Source organism: Brassica rapa, chromosome A02, assembly GCF_000309985.2.
Source record: "Brassica rapa cultivar Chiifu-401-42 chromosome A02, CAAS_Brap_v3.01, whole genome shotgun sequence".
In the NCBI taxonomy this organism is placed as follows: domain Eukaryota; kingdom Viridiplantae; phylum Streptophyta; class Magnoliopsida; order Brassicales; family Brassicaceae; genus Brassica; species Brassica rapa.
Window position 1 is genome coordinate 613,608 of NC_024796.2, and position 15,848 is coordinate 629,455.

At 35.5% G+C, this 15,848-nt stretch overlaps 5 protein-coding genes across 7 annotated transcripts; 3 read left to right on the plus strand and 2 right to left on the minus strand.

Moving 5' to 3' along the window:
- The first annotated feature begins 72 nt into the window (after positions 1-72).
- LOC103850522 (iron-sulfur assembly protein IscA-like 2, mitochondrial) lies at positions 73-1,344 on the plus strand. The gene is made up of 4 exons (XM_009127279.3): positions 73-479; positions 600-724; positions 789-897; positions 1,085-1,344. The coding sequence occupies exons 1-4, from the start codon at positions 297-299 to the stop codon at positions 1,148-1,150; spliced, it is 483 nt and encodes a 160-aa protein (XP_009125527.1). The 5' UTR covers positions 73-296; the 3' UTR covers positions 1,151-1,344.
- Positions 1,345-1,448: 104 nt separating this feature from the next.
- On the minus strand, positions 1,449-4,550 carry LOC103850524 (signal recognition particle 54 kDa protein, chloroplastic). Its single transcript, XM_009127280.3, has 14 exons — positions 4,290-4,550; positions 4,070-4,202; positions 3,725-3,792; positions 3,549-3,650; positions 3,321-3,473; positions 3,158-3,235; positions 2,969-3,094; positions 2,799-2,901; positions 2,631-2,731; positions 2,421-2,558; positions 2,126-2,345; positions 1,955-2,040; positions 1,748-1,873; positions 1,449-1,667 (listed from the first exon to the last, which is right to left on the minus strand). The coding sequence occupies exons 1-14, from the start codon at positions 4,440-4,442 to the stop codon at positions 1,560-1,562; spliced, it is 1,695 nt and encodes a 564-aa protein (XP_009125528.1). The 5' UTR covers positions 4,443-4,550; the 3' UTR covers positions 1,449-1,559.
- A 29-nt stretch (positions 4,551-4,579) lies between these two features.
- LOC103850525 lies at positions 4,580-6,502 on the plus strand. Its single transcript, XM_009127282.3, has 5 exons — positions 4,580-4,866; positions 4,969-5,169; positions 5,261-5,617; positions 5,730-5,975; positions 6,066-6,502. The coding sequence occupies exons 1-5, from the start codon at positions 4,830-4,832 to the stop codon at positions 6,341-6,343; spliced, it is 1,119 nt and encodes a 372-aa protein (XP_009125530.1). The 5' UTR covers positions 4,580-4,829; the 3' UTR covers positions 6,344-6,502.
- A 228-nt stretch (positions 6,503-6,730) lies between these two features.
- Positions 6,731-9,459, plus strand: LOC117125617. Of its 3 annotated transcripts, XM_033284991.1 has the most exons (6): positions 7,456-7,538; positions 7,653-7,706; positions 7,811-8,023; positions 8,107-8,463; positions 8,621-8,857; positions 8,947-9,459. In XM_033284991.1, the coding sequence occupies exons 2-6, from the start codon at positions 7,670-7,672 to the stop codon at positions 9,216-9,218; spliced, it is 1,116 nt and encodes a 371-aa protein (XP_033140882.1). In that variant the 5' UTR covers positions 7,456-7,538; positions 7,653-7,669; the 3' UTR covers positions 9,219-9,459. The 3 variants fall into 3 exon arrangements, with proteins under 3 accessions (XP_033140881.1, XP_009125529.1, XP_033140882.1); XM_033284990.1 differs by having other exon boundaries at positions 6,731-7,706; positions 8,947-9,452; XM_009127281.3 differs by having other exon boundaries at positions 6,731-7,706; positions 8,621-8,854; positions 8,947-9,452.
- Positions 9,460-9,629: 170 nt separating this feature from the next.
- Positions 9,630-12,879, minus strand: LOC103850527 (protein IQ-DOMAIN 14-like). The gene is made up of 5 exons (XM_018656774.2): positions 11,532-12,879; positions 11,303-11,391; positions 10,949-11,239; positions 10,555-10,872; positions 9,630-10,251 (listed from the first exon to the last, which is right to left on the minus strand). The coding sequence occupies exons 2-5, from the start codon at positions 11,375-11,377 to the stop codon at positions 9,793-9,795; spliced, it is 1,143 nt and encodes a 380-aa protein (XP_018512290.1). The 5' UTR covers positions 11,378-11,391; positions 11,532-12,879; the 3' UTR covers positions 9,630-9,792.
- Positions 12,880-15,848: the final 2,969 nt, after the last annotated feature.

Consider the following 15,848-nt stretch of genomic DNA (forward strand, 5'->3'; position numbering starts at 1 on the left):
TCAAGGATGAAATAGATAAAAAACGAATTAATGGGGCCAATTTGGTAAAGATCTAAAGTATGGGGGGCAAGTTAGAAATAAATTACGTGGATGCTCTTAAAATGAAAAAGGAAGCGTGTGGTATAAACACGACCAAATCTGTTGTCTCGCCTCCTCTGTAAGAAAATTCCCAGAAGAAAAAAAAAGAAGAAACTTTCTTCCAACAAAGCTTTTGAAGGATTCGTCTTTCCACGACAAAGAAGCTCTAAATCATTTATCTGTAGACACACAAAGAGAGAGATTCTGATAGAAAAGCCATGTCTAGATCTCTTGTGAAACGCTTTGTTCCGTATATGTCTGCTCGTATCAGAGAAAACCATCGGATGCTTAATCGTTATTCTTCAGTTTCTTCTGCTCTCAAAGAAGCTTCTTCTTCTCCTTCCTCCCAATCTGAATCTTCTTCTCTCGAAGCTGTTCATCTTAGCGACAACTGCATCCGGGTATGAATTGGATCAAATGCCTATTTATATTCTCATTTCTCTTTTTTTTTTTAGAATCGTTATTAATTTGTCACATTCTCTTGACCCTTGTATGAGTTAATCCATTTTTGTATTGACCAGAGGATGAAAGAGTTGCAATCTAGTGAGCCTGAGAAGAAGATGCTTCGATTAGCTGTAGAAACTGGAGGCTGTTCTGGTTTCCAGTATGTCTTTGAGCTTGATCATTCAACCAACCCTGATGACAGGTCCTCTCTCTCTCATTTTCTTTACTCGTTTTGTTTTTGTCTCAATTGGTAAAACATTGCGCAGGGTATTCGAGGAGAAGGGTGTGAAACTGGTTGTGGATAATGTCTCCTATGACTTTGTCAAAGGCGCTACCATTGATTACGTCGACGAACTCATCCGTTCTGCTTTCGTGGTAATCACGCCCTCCCTTTTTAGGCTTATTAGTTATCATCATTGCTCATATAGTGTCACTGGAACCATTGAGCTCAATGTAGAGTCCATTAGCCACTTTCTTAACCTGTTGTGTACATATCAAAAATAATGTTCATAACCCTTTTCAAGATTTTCATTTCATTTTTAATGCTTGTTTGTTTATTCAGGTAGCTGAGAACCCGGCAGCAGTGGGTGGATGCAGTTGTAAAAGCTCCTTCATGGTCAAACTCTGATTCGTTTTTTTTTCTTTTTACATGAGTTAGAAACCATATTTGATCTTTTGTTTATTTACTTTTGTACAATGTCTCCCAAGCTTTGCTATGTAACTAGGGAAAATATACACAAGCTCTGTAGACTTTCCAGCTCAACACAATCATTTGTTCATCCTATTTTTCAAACAATAATAATGGAATGGTTATAACACAAAGAGGAATGATGTATCTTCTCTTTATATACACAACAGTTGATCTCTCTGCCTTCTCTTGATCTTATTCCATATATCTTTCTGATGTTGATTATGAAAACTTATGATAATTCAAAAGATCATCTTCCATATTCATCAAATTACAAAAATGAATCCATCTTTGAGATTGACCAAGTTAGGATTCTTGAGTTGTATCCCAAAGAGTTGAACAGGCTGTTTTAGTTGCCAGAGCCAAAGCCACGAGGACCAGGCTTGCTTGATGCAGACTCCACAAACTTCTTTCTTGATTCCGCCTTCTTCTTCCTCCTTGCGGTTCCAGGTAGACCCTTATAAGATCCCATTCACAACAATCAGTTCATACTCTTGCCACAAGTGAAAGATCATGAAGAAGAAGAAATAAAGAAACCTTTTGTTCAGCTTTCATTGCGTCAGCGAGATCAGTGAACGCAGGATTCGCTCCTCCTTCCATTGCTCCCATCAAGTTCTTCATCTTCACTCTCATTTGAAATATTTGCGCTACAAGTTGGCTCACCTGAACAAAACAATAACAACAAATTGAATATCCTTTTCTTGTCTGAGAATTGAACTAGCTTACGAGTGAGAGAGAGAGTACCTGTTGTTCTGTCTTTCCTGAATCTTTAGCTATTCTTTTTCTCCTCTCTGGAGACTCTGCTAGTAACTCTGGCTTCTCCTTTTCCTCTGCACAACGCAAACCAAACGAGGAATATAAGACACTGTTTTGTACTATTAATGGCATAATAAGAAATAAGAAAGAGAACAAAACCAGGAGTCATGGCTTCGATCATTGCTTCCATAATGACAAGACTCTTCTCAGCTTCTCGTATCTGAGCAGGACTCACTTTCCCCATCCCAGGAATCATCCCAAGAACACGTGACACCGAACCTATCTTGGCAACAGCACGAGTCTGCTTCAGCAAATCGTTGAAGTCGAACTTCTCGCTCATTATCTTCTTCTGTAGATCCTCAGCATCTTCTTGACGCATCTATATATCAAAACACATCATCAAGAGAGAGAGAGAGACAGAAACACAAAAAAAATTTGTAGTAATTTAACTTACAACTTCTTGTGCCTTCTCTACAAACGAAAGCACATCTCCCATTCCTAGAATTCTCCCTGCCATTCTGTTTGGATAAAATGGTTCAAGATCCTCCATTCTCTCTCCACGTCCCACCAGTTTTATCGGTTTTCCAGATACCTAGTAAAGCAATGTGCACTCAATATATAACATTACAGTAAAAAAATGTATAGTAAGGAGAAGAATGTGAACCTCCTTGACACTCAAAGCAGCACCACCTCTTGAATCACCGTCTAGCTTTGTCAAAATAGCTCCTGTGATTCCTATCTCAACACTAAACGCCGTCACCAATGCTGTGGAGGAAACATACTTAAAAGTTAGAGCCTAAACTCAAGAAAATTGATATTAGAGTGTACTTACATGCAGCTTCTTGTCCAGTCATGGCATCAACAACTAGCAACGTTTCTGTGGGGTTCAGAAACCTCTTCACATCTTTTAATTCATCCATCATCTCTTTATCTACCTGTCACAAAGAGGCAATGTCATGACTAATAGATTTTTATTATACATAAAGATAAAAAGGTTATTACCTGAAGCCTCCCTGCAGTATCCATGATGACTACATCCACATTGTTCATTTTAGCTTCTTTTAGACCTTGCTTAGCTATATCTGCAGGTTTTGCTTCAGTCCCTGCTGTATAAACCGGCACACCAATCTGTGATACAAAGACAGCATCAGAAAAACATTTGTTTTAATGATTCAAAAGTAAGTACAATACCTTTTCACCTAAAATGACAAGTTGATCAATGGCAGCAGGTCTGTACACATCTCCAGCAATAAGCATGCAAGTTTTTCCCTATTAAAAAATATTCAATTATAATTAATGTATATGTTATAGGAGAGAGAGTGACAATCCTATCAAAATCTTCAAAAATCATTACTTGCTTCTTTAAGTTATAAGCGAGTTTAGCGGCAACAGTTGTCTTCCCAACTCCTTGGAGACCAGCAAGCAGTATTACAGTAGGACCTGACTTAGCAAACTGGAGCTCAGATACTTCTCCGCCCATCAACTTCACTAGCTCATCATGTACAATCTACAATACAAAAACACAAGCTTAAGTTGTAATTTAAAAAAAAAAACTCAAATGATGGTTCATTGGTTAGTTTACCTTGACCAACTGCTGATCTGGTTTGACTCCTCGAATGACACCCATCCCAACGGCTTGGTCACTTACAGACTGAACAAACCTTCTAACAACAGGGAGGCTCACCTGTTGTACAAAACCGCCAAGCGATTAAAATTACTTTTTATACTGCAAGAACGCTGGATAAAAACAAAACTCACATCTGCTTCAAGGAGAGCTCTTCTGATATCCTTCATTGGCTCAGCAATATTCTCCTTCGTCATGACATCTGCATGTTTAAATAAACATAACTAGCTCATCCTCTCTGCATCTGTTAGTGCCAATATTACACTGCCTTGGACTATAAATTTGATCATTTCTTTAAAAAAATCAAGAAATCTAAAATCTCTCTAATTTAGCTATTATTTATTTATAATAGTCTCTCTCTTCACATACATGAACAAAATGCTTATCTTCTTCACTCATAACAAAGATTTAGTTATATGGGTCAGAGCCAAAACTACCAAAAGCTAATAACTTTAGATATTTACAAGACAATAACGAACCTTCTCCTTTGAGTTTGGTCCAAGCAGCCTCGAGTCCGCTACTCAATTGACCAAACATCTCCGCTCTCACTTGGCTCCTTCTGTATCTTCCTTGTCCAACTGTCTTTGATTTCACCCAACTCCATATCTCCCTCTAACTCAACACAGACATCACACACAACACTAAATAAGTAAAAGCTAACCAAATTGAGAAAAATCGAAAACAAGTTTGAAACCAAACCGTGGAGGTACTCTTAGAAGAGAGAGAAGCTGAATTGGTGGTTCCAGTGAACGCAGAACGACACGCAGCCCTACTTGTTCGACTCGTCGTCCGATTCTGAGTACACTGAACTCTATTAACCGAGAAACGGCTCGAAAATTGAAGAGACTCCATAAGTCGTGTGAGTGATCCAAAGCTCAAAAAGCTTTTGTCTTAAAAGAGACTCTTGTCTGAATGTTATCCTTCTTGTTGCAAAGGAAACAGAGGCTTCTATCCATTTTAATGACGTGTCCGTTTACTAACCGTCGATGTGTGCTCTTTTTTAAAAGGAAACATGTTTTATCCTTTTTAATGACGTGTCCGTTTACTAACCGTTCGATGTGTCCTCTTTTAAACACGGCATCGTTTTAGCGGTTTTTTGTTAAAAAGAGTCGAGGCTTTGGTGCATGTCATGTAACGTAAATACATCGTATCAAGATAAGAGTAAGACCGCAGCCTTAAATAAAACCCTGCTCTCATTCTCATCCCTAGACACAAGACATTCTCAAAGGATCTCGAACCATGGGCGAAGAAGGCAAGATCATCGAGTTTGAGTCCGGTAAAGATCTCTCTATCTCTTATCCTTCTTATTTGTTAGATTTCATCTGATCGATATTTAATTTTCGTAAATTTCGTATATGCCTTTTTTTTTTGTCCGTAGCGAGGCAGACACTCTTGTTCTGGAACATGGATGACTACCCAATCCCTGTCGATACAACCGATGATCTTGGTGCCGTTAGTAGCAATATGTTTGAAGCTCTTCATCTAATGGGCTTTCTTGGGTACATGAGAATGCAAGTGTATTCGGAGCAACCCAATAGCGAAGATTGGTTGAATGCCGAAATGTCTTACGCACCCAAATGTAAATCCCTCGCAACAACACTCTCTTTGCTCGTCGTTTCTGTTTTAATTATATGTAATTGGAGTTCTTTTTCTCTGTTTGATATATATAGGTAAGTCTTATTCGGCTGCTGTTTACGAATTTCCGGATATCGCTCTCTATATCATTCGTTTGACAACAAGTATGGGACCAGGACCATTAAATGTAGCCTTAATCGCAAAGCCAAATGGGGAGTTACGTAGGGTTCTGCAGTGTTTGAAATCGAGGAATCACGATGTTCTCCTCATAGACTCCCCTCCTTCTTGTCCTCCTCTCTTTAGTGTAGAATCTCTACTTGAGCATGCACGGCTTTTAGATGGAGCAAAGCCTAGATTCAAAGCTTTGTTACCTAATTATATGTATGTGGATGATATCGACGAAGAATATCTAGACATCAAAGAAGATCTCTCCAAGACTGTAGATTTCACCGGTAAAACCCATTCCCAAATTATTTTAGATTTTCTATCTGTCATTCTTTTAAAAATGATTATAAATGGTATTTATTTTAATCTCTCTCTCTCTCTATCTATTGCATGGCTCAGAGCGCATCCCAACCGTCAAAGGGGATAGGACAGCCGTCTTTTGGGATGCCGAGGATTACCCATTCCCTCTTTGTTCCACTCCTGATGAGATCTACCACTCTATTGCATCAGCTCTTGTGGAAAGGGGTTCTAGTGATAAGATTACAATCTGGGCTTATCTTGATGATGACAAGAAAGGTTCTTGGAGGGATGCCTTACTGGGTGGTAACAAGGAGTGGGCTTCCAGAATCTACTTTCTTCCCGGAGGTGTGATCATTTCCACTCTTTTTTTCTTTTATATCTTATCTAGGCTTTTATACTCTCACTTCCATTTGATAATATTTAGTTGTTTTCCAGGGGATAATTCTTCGAGACGTGATAGAATGTTAAATGACATTTATTTATGGGTCAGGGACTCCTCTCCTAGGTGGAACAAAAGGTCTCATGAAGCTAGTTTGGTCATATTCTCCGATCAGTTCAATGATGACTCCTACTACACCCATATGCTTCAAAAATTGAGTAAAAGAGGTTACAATCTTCTTTTAGTCACTCCGACTCAGGACATCAAAGAACCAGAAAGCCCTGAATGGCCAGGATTGCTTATAGATGAAGGATCATACTGTTTTGGTGATTAAAAAACACCGAGGGTTCAGGTCGGGTCTGGGCTGTTACCTGAATTACTTGCGTCACAAGAAGAAATGGTTGCAGCGGTGATTTTATATATATATATTAAGTAGAAAAAAAAACTCTTGTCTGGATGTTATCGAAAGCTCAAAAAGAGACTCTTCTCTGGATGTTAGACCATGATTAATGTAGATTCTTATAGATGGGATTCTTAAGATAATTTAAGAATATGTTCTTAAATTTCGCTAAAACCCCACCCCTAAGAATTTTCATTAATCATGTTCTTATCCTTCTTGTTACAAAGGAAACAAAGGCTTTATCCGTTTTAATGACGTGTCCGTTTACTAACCGTTCGATGTGTTCTCTTTTTAATACGGTGCCGTTTTAAGTGGGTTTGTTTGAAATAGGCGCATCATGTCTAGGCTTTGATGCATGTAAATGCAAATACATGTTCAAACTAGGCCTGCTGGGTTCGGTTTCTTCGGTTGGTTTGGAATTCGGTTAGTTCGGGTCATTCGAAATTTCATCGAAGTGAAAAAAAAAAAGTTCGATTCGGTTTTTGTTTTCACAATTTTTTACCGAAGTTTTCGATTTTGCGGTTAGTTTGGTTAAATTATTGGTTTAAATTGAATAAAATTTGTAAATTTGGTTAGTTCAATTCGGATTCAGGTTAGTTTGGTTATTGAAATTGATAACCAGTTTTTTTTTTCACCTAACTTTTGAACCGAACGTTTCGGTTAGGTTCGGCAAATTTAGTTCGGTTAAAAATCCCAGCCTCTATATGGTTCTGTTGATGATATATAGTTCAAAACATGCGAGGCAGAACTTATAGATAAGACCGCAGCCATAAATAAAACCCTCTCTCATCTCATCCGTAGACTTAAGACATTCTCAAAGGTTCTATCTGTTGAAAAGTAAATTTGATTTGGATCATATTATTGAGCTAATAATTCACTAATCATGTTTAGCCCAAATTTAGCCAAATATCTAGAATTAATCTAACACCTCCTTAAGATAAAGATCTAGATATTGTTATAGAAATATATCTAGATAATTAAGATAAAATAATCTAGATATTATGTTATAATTATCTAGATTTAAAATTAAAATATTTGAGATATTTTGTAAAAAGACGTTATAAATACCCCCACTCTCTTCTCATTTTGAATCATCAAAAAACAATTCAAGTTCCTAACAATTATCCAAGTAATAAAAATCAGCTTCTAAGTTATAAAAACATTTTTTCTTCATAAAGTTTCATTCTCTTCACACTTCCTCCATATTTACAAGAGTTTTTCATTCCAACACTCTCATCTCCAGATCTCATCCGTGGAACTATGGGCGAAGAAGGCAAGATTATCGATTTTGAGTCCGGTAAAGATCTCTCTCCATCTCTTTATCTTACCCGAAATTTTGCTTAGTTAGATTTCATCTGATCGATATTTTCGTAAATCTCGTATATGTCTTTTTGTCCGTAGGGAGGCTGACACTCTTGTTCTGGAACATGGATGACTACCCAATCCCTGTTGGTACTAGCGATGATCTTGGTGCTGTTAGTAGCAATATGTTTGAAGCTCTTCATCAAATGGGCTTTCGTGGGTATATGAGAATGCAAGTGTATTCTGAGCAGCAACGCGAGAGCTACGATAAAGACTGGTGGATGAAGAGCCTTATCAGTTACGTACCCAAATGTAAATCCCTCACAACATTCTCTCTCTTTGCTCGTTTTTTTAATTATATAAATATATGTAATGATCGGAGTTATTTTTCTTAGGTAAGTCATATTCGGCTGATTTTTACAAATTGCCGGATATCACTCTCGATATCATTACTTTGACATCAAGTGTGGGACCAGGACCATCAAATGTGGCCTTAATCGCAAAGCCAAATGGGGAGTTACTTAGGGTTCTGCGGTGTTTGAAATCGAGGGGTCACGATGTTCTCGTCATAGACACCCCGCCTTGTTGTCCTCCTCTCTTTAGTGTAGAATCTCTACTTGAGCATGCACGACTTTTAGATGGAGCAAAGCCTAGATTCAAAGCTTTGTTATCTGATTATATGTATTTGGATGATATCGACGAAAAGGATGTAGAGATCCAAGAAGATCTCTCCAAGACGGTAGATTTCTCCGGTAAGACCCCCCATTCCCAACTTGTTTTTTTGTTTTGTTTGTTTTAGATTTAATCTGCCAATAATAAAAATTATATTTAGCAAAAAGAAATAAATAATAGAAATGATAAATGGTACGTTATTTAACCTTATCTCTCTCTATCTATTGCATGGCTCAGAGCGCATCCCAACCGTCAAAGGGATTAGGACAGCCGTCTTCTGGGATGCCGTGGATTGCCCATTCCCTCTTTCTTCCTCTCCTGATGAGATCTACCACTCTATCTCATCAGCTCTTGTGGAAAGGGGTTCTAGTGATAAGATTACAATCTGGGCCTATCTTGATGATGATGACAAGAAAGTTTCACTGGGTGGTAACAAGGAGTGGGCTTCCAGAATCCACTTTCTTCCCGGAGGTGGTGATCATTTCCACTCTTTTTCTTTAATATATTATCTACGCTTTTATACCACTTGCATTTGATAAATATTTATTTTATTTATTTTCCAGGGGATTCTAGACGTAATCGAATGTTAAATGACATTTATTTATGGGTAAGGGACTCTCCTAGGTCGAACAGGAGGTCTTGTGATACTAATTTGCTCATATTCTCCGATCAGTTCCATGATGACGCCTACTTCACCGATGTGCTTCAACAATTGAGTAAAAAAGTTTACAGGCTTCTCTTAGTCACTCCCACTCAGGACATCAACGAACCAGAAAGCCCTGCATGGCCAGGATTGCTTATAGATGAAGGAGCATACTGTTTTCGTGGCACCTGAGTGGTCGGGTTGGGTCTGGGCTGTTACCTGAATTGCTTGCGTCACAAGAAGAAATGGTTACAGCGGTGATTTTATATCAAACAATAAAAAAAAACTCGGTTTTATTTTCGTTTCTAGCTTACAAAGTTAATTGCCTATGGTTTCCTTTTTAACTTTCATTTGAACGTAAGACTTATTGTATCTTTTTATGTTATGTTTGATTAGTCAAAACAGAAGCATGCCTTTTTTTGACCATCAAAAACTTGTCTTAATGTTATCCTTCTTGTTGCAACCAAAGGAAGGGGGGGGGGGGGGGGGTTCCGTTAGTTGGGGTTGTAAATACATGTTCTGCTTATCTAGCATGGACAAGAGAGGCCTTATCGTTCAGGTACTATGTCTCATTTCGTAACCAACTGTTTTTTTTCTCGTGAGTTGAACAAAAGAATCATATTAATAAAAGTTACTTCAAAATCCTCAAGAACATAAATGAACACATAAACACACCAACCAATCAGAAAAAAAAAACACTCTTCACAAGCATATATCTATAAAGAACCCATGATATAAGAGAACCAGAACAAAGAAAAAGAAAGTGTCATGAATGTGCCAGAGACGACTTCTTAGAGCTGCTCATCTTACTAGTTTCACTGACAAAGGAAGACCAGAGAGATACTTTATCCCCATCCTTCTTATCCAACCAAGTATCCATCACCCCTATGCGTTGCCTTGGTGTGCTCAGTGATCTAAACTTCTCCTTTGCAGATTCTGTCACGCTCATGTAAGGCTGGAAGCCTTTAAAGCTTTGGTACCAGCTCTCATCCTCTAATAAACTCTGTTCAAGACGGCTAAAAGATCTCCTTGGGAAAAAAAATGGAGACTCTTGTCCATCACTAGAGTCTTGTCTCTGCAACGTTCTCAGCTTTACTTTTGTCGGTACAAGGATCTCGTTTGGAATGAGAGACTTGGATTCACCCCAATGTTCAAGCCGACAGCTTCTCATTCTCATATCCTTTGTGTGTAATGACTCAAGTAGCATGTGAGGACTTCTTCTCTCCTGAAAAACTACTGTATGAGTGATGCAACATGAAATTATGATAATTACTATTTATTTGTATTTTATTTATTTTAATAGTTTTCTTGTTTAAATTAGGATTATAATTTCATATAAAATATATGGTTTTATTGACTTGATTAATAAAAATTGAGAGTCTTCTCTTTGAATCTAAAAATGTTATTTTCTCAGGTATTCCAAGACAAACTAGATCTTTGCTTTATCGTAGCTTCCACTATATCAAGACTTGAAACCTAAGCTAACCGGTTACATAGAGATCCCAAGAGAGAGAGAGAGGGAGCTTACCCGATGTGACCTGGAGTATTTCAGCATACGCTCACGCATGACCACACCTTCTTGCTTCCATAACCATATGGCTTTGATGTCTTCCTTCGTGAGAGCGCTACTGTCCCAAACATTCTGTCCATTGCACTTGACCTTGAGTTCTTCTTTGATCTTGGACCAATGTTTTCCTTCTGTGGTTCTAGTGATGAGACTTGATGCTGAAGCTTTGTTGGAGGGTTTAGTCTTCAACAATGTAGAAACACTTCGCCTAACAGCTCGGCCACGGACAATTGCTTGAAGTTTTACAAGAGCCTTAAGTGCTCGCAACGCTTTCCTCGCCTGTTTTGTAACCAGTACACAAGATCAAACACAGCAAGAGAATAAGCTTCGAGCAGAGACTAGGAGAGTGTCTGACCAGATAAGCCCTGAAGGCACTCTGAATCTTGATAGCTGCTAAGTTTGTATCACGCTTCTTGACAAAATGTTGTGATGTGAAGGCGTTTCCCGCCATCCGGACAACCTCAGCAGCTGCCTTTGCGGCTGCAACCGCTGCTTCAGCTGCTGCTGCCGTGGCAATGGCTACATTCATGGCATGTTTTCTTTGATCTTCTGTTGCTTGGTTCAAAGTCCTTGTCTCTTGCACCCTAGTTGAAATCTGATGTCTTAGTTTAAGTCTTCTAAACATCCATCTTAATCTCCTTGACTTCTACAACAAGGAACCATTTTTGATTTAGAAACATGGTATCATAAGAGAGAAAACAAACAAAACCTTCTCTGCTTTCGCTTTAGCCTCGCAGGTGAATAGTCGTTTTATCCAACCGAACCATGACCTCCTCTTTGCCATTACAATGAAGTTCCCTGGAGACAGATGGTAAAGCCTCTTATTGAGTTGATGATCAATGATCACTTGAATGAAAAAATCTAGACAGCAACATATTAGACAATAGCATAACAATGCATTGTCTAATAGATATGCCAGAGGAACTCAAAGACATTACCTGTGAACACAAACCAAATGATCTGGAGGATGGAAATGAAGTAGTGATGTGGAGATTCAGACACTTGTGAAGATATGAGTTCAAGTGAATGTCTAAATATAGGATCCTCTCTTGTCTCCTTTTCCAACTGTCACTTTCACTATCTATGATTACTGACTTGTTCAAACTCTCCTTTTTCTTTTGCTTCTCAACCAATCACTTGATATTGGCCCCAACCTCATTTTATCATTTTTAATACTTACATTTATAAACTAATACATTACAAAGTAAACTATCCAATTCATGAACTCTTTTTTCATTATTTCTTTATTGCCACTTTTGGCTTGTGATAAAAGAACATGTGGCTTGTCAACGTATCCATGCTTACAAAAAAGCTTAAGGAATTATGCAAAGATGTAAAGTTGATCATACCATATTATAATGTAATATTTATGATATTGTATGATACATATATATGCAATGGACTTGTGAAATACTTGCTTGAAGAGAAAAGAAAAATAATGACAACAATGAGTAATAGTACAGTTTAATCATTGATAGAGAAAGAAAAATGAATATATTGAGCTTTGAAGGTCTTTTTAAAAAAATCAATAACTAATTTAAGTTTGGTTTTAATGTAGTTGGGGGTAATTGTTGAGGATCCGAAAATGATATTTTTTTTTAACGATGAATGTTTATGTGATTATATTTACAGTTTTAATTACAAAACAATATTCTAGAACAGATGATCTTTTTTTTGAACGACTAATGCATTAATTTTAGAAAGAGTTTTACCCGCAGTTGAAACTAACTTCAGTTTTTCTTATAAGGTTATATCTTAAAGGGAATGTTTGTATATAATTTCTAATCTAAGTATCTAACATCCAAAATTGCCCAAAACCCAAAGCATGTACGAATATATATTACAGAATTCCATAATAATTAGCTCAAATGATCACAAATTTTGTTATCTGATGAAGAAAAAAATATATAAATTAGCTGATGGTGGTCCATATAGACTAAAATTCATAGTTGAGTAAATCATTACACCTTTAGTTATCATATTGAAACAATGATGAGCCATGTGATGTGAGTCACATATGATATGGACGTAGGGCGATCAAAATATTCTATATATAGGTTTCATTTTAGCTTCATAATGCATTTGAGTTCCTCGACACATAAAAGGATCCTTTTGAGTTGTTATACAGTCCCACTAGTCTTTACACCATTTTATTTATTTTCCTCCCTTCATTTTTGATGAAAAAGTTAATAAAAGTTCATACTTGTTCAGATAAATTATCATCAATTGGTTAAATCATCATATCAGGGAAATATATCACAAAAACTCTTACAAAATTCATGTATCTATATGATAGTATTTATTAATTAATGATTATATAATCTTAAAATGTAAATTACCCTTGAAGTTGCCTATGTTTATACAAATCAATAATCATTATAAAATATCTTTTGGAAGATGGTTTTTTCACAACATGATATTTTTCTAAATTACACTTTTTTGTGTGTTTTTTCAATCATTTTTTGCTCTAATATAAAATGTAGAGACCCAACTAGAACTTCTGATATGAGAATAATCCTGCGATTGTAGTGAGAAAAATCATAACTCATAAGAGAAGCAAAATTCATAACCTCAAGTTCTCAAGTTACATGAAGAATGCATCTCCTTTATTAAATCCCTCAGTCACTTTAACAACAAAAATCCCTATATAACAGCTTCTTCTCTCCTTCTTCTACTTCAAGGAGCCCAAATGTTATCCTGCTGTTGTTAACTTCCTCCGATGGATCCCTCGAAACAATTATTAAACTCTCAGGGTTAGTGTCTGATATGGGTTTCTTTAATTAATGTTTTAACATGCAATATTTAACTATATATGCAATCAAAGTAATTTTGAGAAAACAATTTTTAAGAGTAATTTTGATATTGTGAGTGATCAATTTAGAAATTAAACTAAATGAATACAATCCGTGAAGACAAAAACAATCATATGATCTCTTACGTCCAATTGATAAATCAACTGATGGCCATATTGATCGAATAGTTTTCACATCATGCATCTTAAAGTTTTCATAATTAATCAAAACAATATACCAAAATTTCTCTTAAAAAAAGTTTGAAATCTTTTAAATTTTTATGTTTATTCAAAAAAGAAAAAGAAAGATGATAATAGAAATGTTTATTTTGAGAAAACAACTTTTAAGAGTAATTTTGATATTGTGAGTGATCAATTTAGAAATTAAACTAAATGAATACAATCCGTGAAGACAAAAACAATCATACAATCGCTTACGTCCAATTGATAAATCAACTGAATGGCCATATGTATCGAATAGTTTTCACATCATGCATCTTAAAGTTTTCATAATTAATCAAAACAATATACCAAAATTTCTCTTAAAAAAAGTTTGAAATCTTTTTAATTTTAAAATTTTATGTTTATTCAAAAAAAATAAAAGAGAGATGATAATAGAAAAAGAATATACCTGCCTTCAAGTGCTTAAGATGGAATTTAGACTCTGATCTGAAGAGAGCGTAGCGCGCAAGGCATTTGTTTTGGTAATGAGCCGATGCGTGAGAGGGAAGCTTCGCATCGTATATATGATGCGGTGACACTATTCAATACTTCCTTCAAGGTCTTTACTTCACAATCTATGAGCGACATCTGAAAGTACGACTCATTTCTTGAGAAAGAGAGAGACATAACAAGATCAAGAAGGAAGAGTGGTGGTAAGAGAGGAAACCATTGTTTGTTTATATAGACAGATGGTGTAAAGTTACCGTTAGGTGTTTCTTTTTTTTTTCCAATTTTTTAAAATTTATCATCCACCGGTAAAGAAATGAAGCAAATGTTACCGTTAGTTCTTTTGGTCCCGAGGAAACAGAGACCTTTCAACGTTTCACCTCGGCAAAGGGGTTAATTTATTGGTGACGTGTTTTAATATTCTGATGGCTTGAGATTTGACAGATTGAGATTATGCAATTTCAAAATGGCAAATAATAATAATTAACGAAAAGGTCAGACATTGAGCCTGTGAAGGCCCAATAAGGAATGATAAGAGCTTTAGAGGTATTATTTAGTTTAATTGTGAGTCTCTATATTCTGATTATGTTCTCTACATGGGCATGCTATCAAATCTAGTGGTTGAATATTAGTGTAACTAGGGTCTTTGTCCGGGCTACGCCCGGATAAATTTCTTCTTATAATTTTTAATTAATTTTAGCTTGTTTATTTTTTTATAAAAACATGTATATGTATTATTTCAAAATTGACTACCAAAAACATAACTAATAATACGGAAATTAATTTATTATGTTCTCCAAAGAATTTGAAATGAATAAACTCAGAGGTTGATTGGTAATGGTGGTAAATGTTTTAGAAATCCACTTTTTTCTAAAATTTTTATTTTTAAAACAATCATATTTTATCTTTTAAAATTAAAGATATAGTATAAAGTTTTTTTGAAAAAAAATAATATATTAGTTTTCAAAATCAAATTTTCTAAAGATTTCATTTAGTGCTTTGAAAATAGATATATAGCAAAACAATTAAAGCCGAAGCAAAACAATTCACAACTTATTTTCTAAAATAAAAACAAAAATAAAAACTACAGAACAACCAATCAACCCCTTACTCTTTGTTGTTTATTTATTATTAAAATGAACGGAAAGTTATGAATAGACAATATTCTTAAGTTTCAGCTAAAATCTTTTGTTTCATACAAAACAATTGTTAAATCTACATTTAATTTAAAACTTTTTTTATGTATTTAGAATTATTGATTTTACATTTTCAATTTCTGCCCTCTCTAAAAAAAATATAAACTGACATATATACAGGCTTTTTGCATTGTTTATTTCAAATGATAAATAATTTCATTTGTATAATTAATTTACGGCTATACAATATTGATTTGATACACTAACCAAAATTTTTTTATCAAGGAGACTGAAAACTAAAATTTTTAGCTAAAGGTTAAGAAATGTTTTTCGATCAAATATCAACGGAATTAAGAGAAATGAAATTGCTTTACATGGTTTCTGATTAAAATAGATGATTTAAATCGGTTATTTTTACAAAACACAACTATTTTATGATAAAAAAATAAACTGAATAAAAATATCAAACAACAAAAAAAATTATTTTTCTCAAAACCAGCTTATGGAAACACATTATAAAGAAAAATAAAACACAAACCAAACTAATCCAATTTTTTTTAAAACACCACCAAAAATTAGTCTTTAAATCATATAAACCAGACCATCACTCTGTAGATTTGGAAACACTACATAAAATTTGAGTATAATATAGGACTGGC